At 37.9% G+C, this 6000-nt stretch overlaps 1 protein-coding gene across 4 annotated transcripts in view; it reads right to left on the bottom strand.

The window, feature by feature from the left end:
- Positions 1–777: 777 nt before the first annotated feature.
- LDLRAD4 (low density lipoprotein receptor class A domain containing 4) overlaps positions 778–6000 on the bottom strand; it is a 405903-nt gene continuing 400680 nt past the window's right edge. For all 4 annotated transcript variants that reach the window (XM_060244045.1, XM_060244044.1, XM_060244047.1 and 1 more), the window contains 2 exons: positions 3410–3463; positions 778–2394 (listed from right to left, as the gene is read on the bottom strand). In XM_060244045.1, the coding sequence (XP_060100028.1) occupies positions 1852–2394; positions 3410–3463 (597 nt within the window). In that variant the 3' untranslated portion in view covers positions 778–1851. The remainder of the gene's footprint in view (positions 2395–3409; positions 3464–6000) is intronic.

Genomic DNA, 6000 nt, shown 5'->3' with positions numbered 1-6000 from the left:
TCTAAATTACTTTAAGATGTGGAAGTCCTACAGAACTTCAACAAACAGAACAAGAGCTACAGTACAGTACATTTGTATAGTGCAGTTGGTGCACCTGTCACTATTTTGATTAGCAAAATGCTATGCTTAAGACTGTAGAAAAGGGAGATTCCTTCTAAAAGAAATCTCTACTATGCAACTACAACTCTCTGTGGAATATCAAAATTAAGACTCTAGAGATTCTCTGCCTTCTTTTAAAGTCCATTTGCTAACTGCATTTTAGGTGCGTGTTGTGCTTTGTGTGCGCTCTTGATTTCACAACCACTCTCCTTCAAATTGCCTTTCAAATGTTTGCATTAGCTGCAATATAGATAGTGAGCACTGAAATTAATGGCCAACTATCCCCAAAAATCATATTACAGAACAAATTTACAGGGATTTTGTAGAACTACACGTTGAAATCACAGCCTAAAAGCAAAGCCAGTATGAAATAAGGAAGTACCCAATCCTGAAACATTAACACAATTGCTTGCAGATTTTCATATCAATTCAGGTGAAAGAATAAAGATGGGGCTGCGAGAGTTGCAACCTAATCAACTGATTTTCCCAAACAATTCCCAGTAACAATCTGATGGTACAGGCGCCACAGACCACAAAAACAATGTTTACCCAGTTAAAGAAACAGTGAGGACTTGAAGGGAGATCCACCCACCTGAGTGAGAATGGATCCTAAGCATTAAGAGACAAACAGTTCTATAGAAGCACAACAGAAGTGTAATTTAACAGGAAAAACCCACCTTGCATTTTAATACCATTTATTGTAGAATGTCATGTTATATGACCGAATTTTTAATGGGCTACAGTGGAGATAAAAATCTGCTGACACAGCATTGTTAAAAAAGAGAGAAAGGAAACAAGCAGTAAGAGTTTGTTATAAGTACAAAAAGTAATGTATCTGCCATTTCCATCTGCTTCTACTTAAACAAATGGCTTATAGCTAAAACCATCTCTGGAAGGTGACTTCCATAATTTCACAGTTCCTTTCTACCAGCCATAACTCTGCAATACATCTTGCTGATGCACTGCTACTTGAATGCAAATTATTGCAAAGGTAACATGTTAAAGTCCTCTGTCATTTACTTAATTGTATGTAAAATAGTAAATATTAGATTAAATTCAATAGTCTCATACCAATGATGATTAATAGAGGGCTGGGCAAAGTCCTGAAGAAGGTTGCTCTGGAATCGTCATTCCACAGGTGAAAAGACAACATACAGAAGAACTTCATGTTAAACAGTTCCCTCATATATATATACTTTAAAAACATTAAAAGATAGTGCAAATTTAACACACTTGTATCACAACACAAATTAACCTCTTGAATTCATCTAGTTTTTGTGGGTTTTTAAACTTTATACCTTGGCACACAAAACAGAAATGCTGAGTCATATAAAAAATTCCACATTCAGGGCTGGGGAGGGAAAAGCAAACTGGCCAATTTTGCCCCCATTAACCTAGTAAATCTTTCTCTTCTTTTAGCCATTTGCTTAATATAAAACAGGCTGTACACGCCATATTTCTGTGCTAAGTTATCTCTTAGAATTAAATAATTCAAATAGTTTATTAAAAAAAATATATTTTTCCCAAAAACACTGTTCGTGGCCAAACTGAATGGAAGGTTGTAATTATTTCAAACCACTTTTCATGCAATTCCCCCAACAGGAATCAGAAACTAAAAACAGTTTTACGTGTTTGGTTTTACTAAACTGTATCACATGAAACTTAATAATATTGTGCATAGGAGCACTGAACCTTCCATCATGCTCCCATTTGATTCTCCTGTCTCTCTTCAAGTGCTCATGGAAAAGAAACCTAGACAAGGTTACCCGGTTTCCTGTCTTTGCCTTTAACAGGGACAATTGTGCTCTCTGAATTGTTCTGTTGAGACTGAAGTCTGCTTCCCCTCTGTGATGAAGGAGGTGCATTGCTCTGCTGGTGATGGAAAAAAGAGGAACCGGGATAATGCCCCATGACCTCACTGTAAGTCGGGGGTGGTCCTTCCATCCTTCCATTACTGCTATAATTGGTTGCACTTATGCCCGAATTGCTGCTTGGTGGGCAAGGGCCCGCATTGTACATTGAAATGTCTATCAAGTCGCTGTCAAATATAGTCCTATTGGGTGGTGCCCTAACAGATTCTCGGTTGAGTTCCATCTGTTGTTCTGGGTCCCGAAGCTGCAGAGTGCATGGCCCTTGGTATGGTGGTGGCTCTTCACCATCGGAAAGAGAGATGGTAGGAGGCAGATCAATCTCATGCTGCATGTATGGATAAGTTGGCTGGAAGCGACTGAAATGTTCCCTCTGCATAAAGGATGGGGCAGTAAACCTGTCTCTGGACCGTGGGGCATACATGATCTGTAATGTGAAGGAAAAACTATTATTCCACCAATAAAGTTTAACCTAAACAAGTTAACATATGGAACAATGGCAATCCACAGAGCAACAAATTATGCACCCTAACAATAAATACAGGCAATATTATCTGGAAATAGCTACAAAAAAAAAAGGAAAACGTTCTTAAAAGGTGTTATATAATCTAACCAAAAGCAAGAGCAGAAGGATTATAATGACAGTACAAATTAAGCAGAGGAAGACTCTTACAAGAGCCACTTGATTTTCTTTCAACAAATGAATTATAATAGGAAGCATTAGAAAATCGCCACCTTGCTTAATAATTAAACGAGACTCCTTTCACATCCTCATTAAAAATAAATCAAAAGAATTTCAGAAAAGTAAGACATTTCCATACCCAGAACATGATTTCTGTTAAAAAATAATTTGCCTTTCTCAACGCCACCCAATGACAAGAACACAAAAAGATTCCAGAATCAGTTCACCAGGGAGTTCTCTTAATTCTCACTAAATATGCTATCATTTGCACAGCACAGGACTTTTTAAAAATCTCCCTATTTCAAAGATCCCACTGATTAGGGTTGCCAGGTCCAGAGTGGCAGCTGACGAAGGGATCCTTGGTCCTCTCCAGGATATTCTTTGCATGAATGGCACAATGACATCACCTGGAAGTCATGGTATCATGTCGCCAATATTGGAGGTGATGCTCTAGTTTTTTGGCAAAACTCCGCAGTCTGTAACCAAAGTTACCATAGAGTTTCACCTAAAAACCAGAGCATCGCTGTGTGACACTGGTGACATGTCACTTCCAAGTGACGTCATCACATTGCCTTTCAGGCCAACTGGAGGTGGAATTTTCCCCTGCTGGCCAGTGGCAGAGAAGTGCCCCACAAAAGCAGGGGTCTGGCAACTCTACCACTGATCGTTTTAACATTGAGTTCTACCAAAGACATACTCTGAAGATACTTTATCTCAAGTCCATTCATCAAAGCTCACTGAAATGTGAGTGAAAACTTACCTCTGAAGCTCCCTGACGTGCAGAAGAGTTGTCTGAAGGCCACAAACACCCTTCCTAATACAGGAGATAAAATAAGAAAATGCTTAACTTCTGAACAAGGATTGCAAGAGGTCAGTTCTCATACTGCTGGTCATTGTTCACATTCACTGTTCCAGTGATTCTGAAAGCATCCATATTCACTGGTGTAGCATGAATTAATTAGTTAAGGTTACTTCCATGCTGCCTCCTAACATTCATGCAATATTTGTAATCTGGCATTTACAAAACCTTCTGAAGTCCTTTAATTCCTGAATCCCATTTAAATCAATGGGCCTGATCATTAAGTAAGTATGTGTGTTTAGGACTGTGCCTGCCATGCTACTATCATGGCTACACTTTATTCCTTTTTTTCCTTCCTGCCCTCTGCCCCATCTTGATGCCCCATCTTTCTGCATGCCTTTTTGGCACTGCCAAGACAGAAGCAGAGAGCCAGTTTGGAATAGAACTGCATCAAACCTAATCATGCTAACTGAAGTAGAATAGGCTGTCCCAAGCTGTTCCTACTATCCAGTCACCAAACTTTCCCACACAAGTCTATGCAACAAAAAGTGTTTCTTAGAGTTGCTTTGCTAATAATCTAATCAAAGTTTGAACTGACCTTCAAATTCACATTCCCCAGTCAGACCAAGACTACCCCAGCACACCACTTCCTCCACATAATACTTCCCATCTTTTACACTATTTGGAATTATATGCCAGGATCATATTATTTTGTCTTCTAGAGTGAACTAATTCCTTAACCCAGGATCTGTATTAATTTCCCTGAATAAACTTTCTATCCTGATAATTCTATTCAGTGTTTCTTTAAAGTTTACAGGAGTACCATTTACTGTCCTTGTGTTGGTCACTGCACAGATCTGACTGTTCCTTAAGACAGGTATGAAATCTAAACCAGAAGCTCTCAGGAGTGAAAATGGCAGAACTAAAGGTTCTACCCTAGGCTATTCAGTGGCCCCTATTTATGATGACATAATGGATAAACATACAGAGCAGAGATCCATGAGTGGCTATTAGCCACAAGGTATAGATGGAACACTTATGTGTGGGGCAGTGATACTCTGAATTCTTGGTGTTTGGGGGACAACGGTAGGAGGGCTTCTGGAGTTCTGGTCCCGCTGGTGGACCTCCTGATGGCACCTGCATTTTGGCCACTGTGTGAGTCGGAGCGCTGGACTAGATGGGTCATTGGCCTGATAAAACATGGCTTCTCTTATGTTCTTAGGAACATGCATCTTTCTTCCTGATAATAGACACTATGCAACATATACATTTTATTCCATAGAACTTATTTTCAAGTTCTACAACACTGCCTCCCAAATCAGTTTAATTCTAAAGCATCCAGTTCAAACTGTGTCTTGTGCTGCAAGACTTACGTTACATATTATCAAAAAAATCATCCATTCTCTTTTCAGCCAATCTGTCAATCATCAAAGAAAACATTTAGAAGATGTTTCTTTATTCTTACCTGCTTCTAAAAGTACTCAACACTAAAAGGCTTTTGAAAGCACTCGAAGATGGTTTGTAAAATTAGCAGTTGCTGGTTTTAATCTGATGGCAAGCATATGAAAACAGCATACAATATACCGGCTGTCAAGCAAAAGGGCTTTTTGATCTAGTTTCCGTGGAAACTCAAACTGCCTCAATGAAAATCAGCTATGATAAAAACTGTATTGTATTGTAGTCTCTTTCTCTCTATAACCCTCTGCCCCTTGTTTCTCTCTCTGAGTCATTATTTCTACTATACTATCCTCTGTTTTATTTTTAGCAATCAACCAATCAAGTAATATAAGAATACAAAAACCTTTAAACTAACAATTTGGATTTTAAAACATGGAAACCATATCTCTAAAAGATTACATCTTGAGCCTTCTTTGCAGCACAAAGGATACAGGAGACGTTCAATTGAGATTATCCCAAATTAACATTTGTACTTTGGTTTACATAGTCAGGGAATCCCAAGGCCACACAAATGATTGCTCCTTATCCAAGATCAGTCCAAAGTCACTGTCTCCATCTAAGGTTCTAGAAATGACACCGCTTACCTAAATTATACTTATGTGAAATTAACTCCTTCCTAGAGATGATTTCTTTTGTTTTGCTTTTTATGAAAAAAATGGGACAAACTGAAAAATATGCAATAGTTACTTTCCTGATTTAACATTATTTATAGCATAGTTACCATAGAAAAATGTACTCCCTCGCATATATAAATATCTTCATTTTCTATAAGAAAAATTGCAAGTATACTCAACCGACAGTACATATATTTGTAAATTCTCTAGTAAACAAAATAAAGTGTATTATTTGGACAGAAACTTGCACACAGTCACAACAGTTACATTAAATTTTTAAAAAATCCTGAAATAATATGTCTATAGAATGAAGGGTTTTTTAGTGTTTGCCAAAATTTCCTAATTTTTTCACTAGAAAAATTCAGAAAGTCCTTTGACTTTTTTGATGCTATACATATGGAATGACTGAAATGCTCTGTAAAACAATGAAAGTATTTTATAGCCTTTTCTCCAGTGCTACAACAAATGGCCAATTTTTTT

Source organism: Heteronotia binoei, chromosome 7 (genome assembly GCF_032191835.1).
Source record: "Heteronotia binoei isolate CCM8104 ecotype False Entrance Well chromosome 7, APGP_CSIRO_Hbin_v1, whole genome shotgun sequence".
Lineage (NCBI taxonomy): Eukaryota > Metazoa > Chordata > Lepidosauria > Squamata > Gekkonidae > Heteronotia > Heteronotia binoei.
This window is presented reverse-complemented; position numbering and strand designations above follow the sequence as displayed.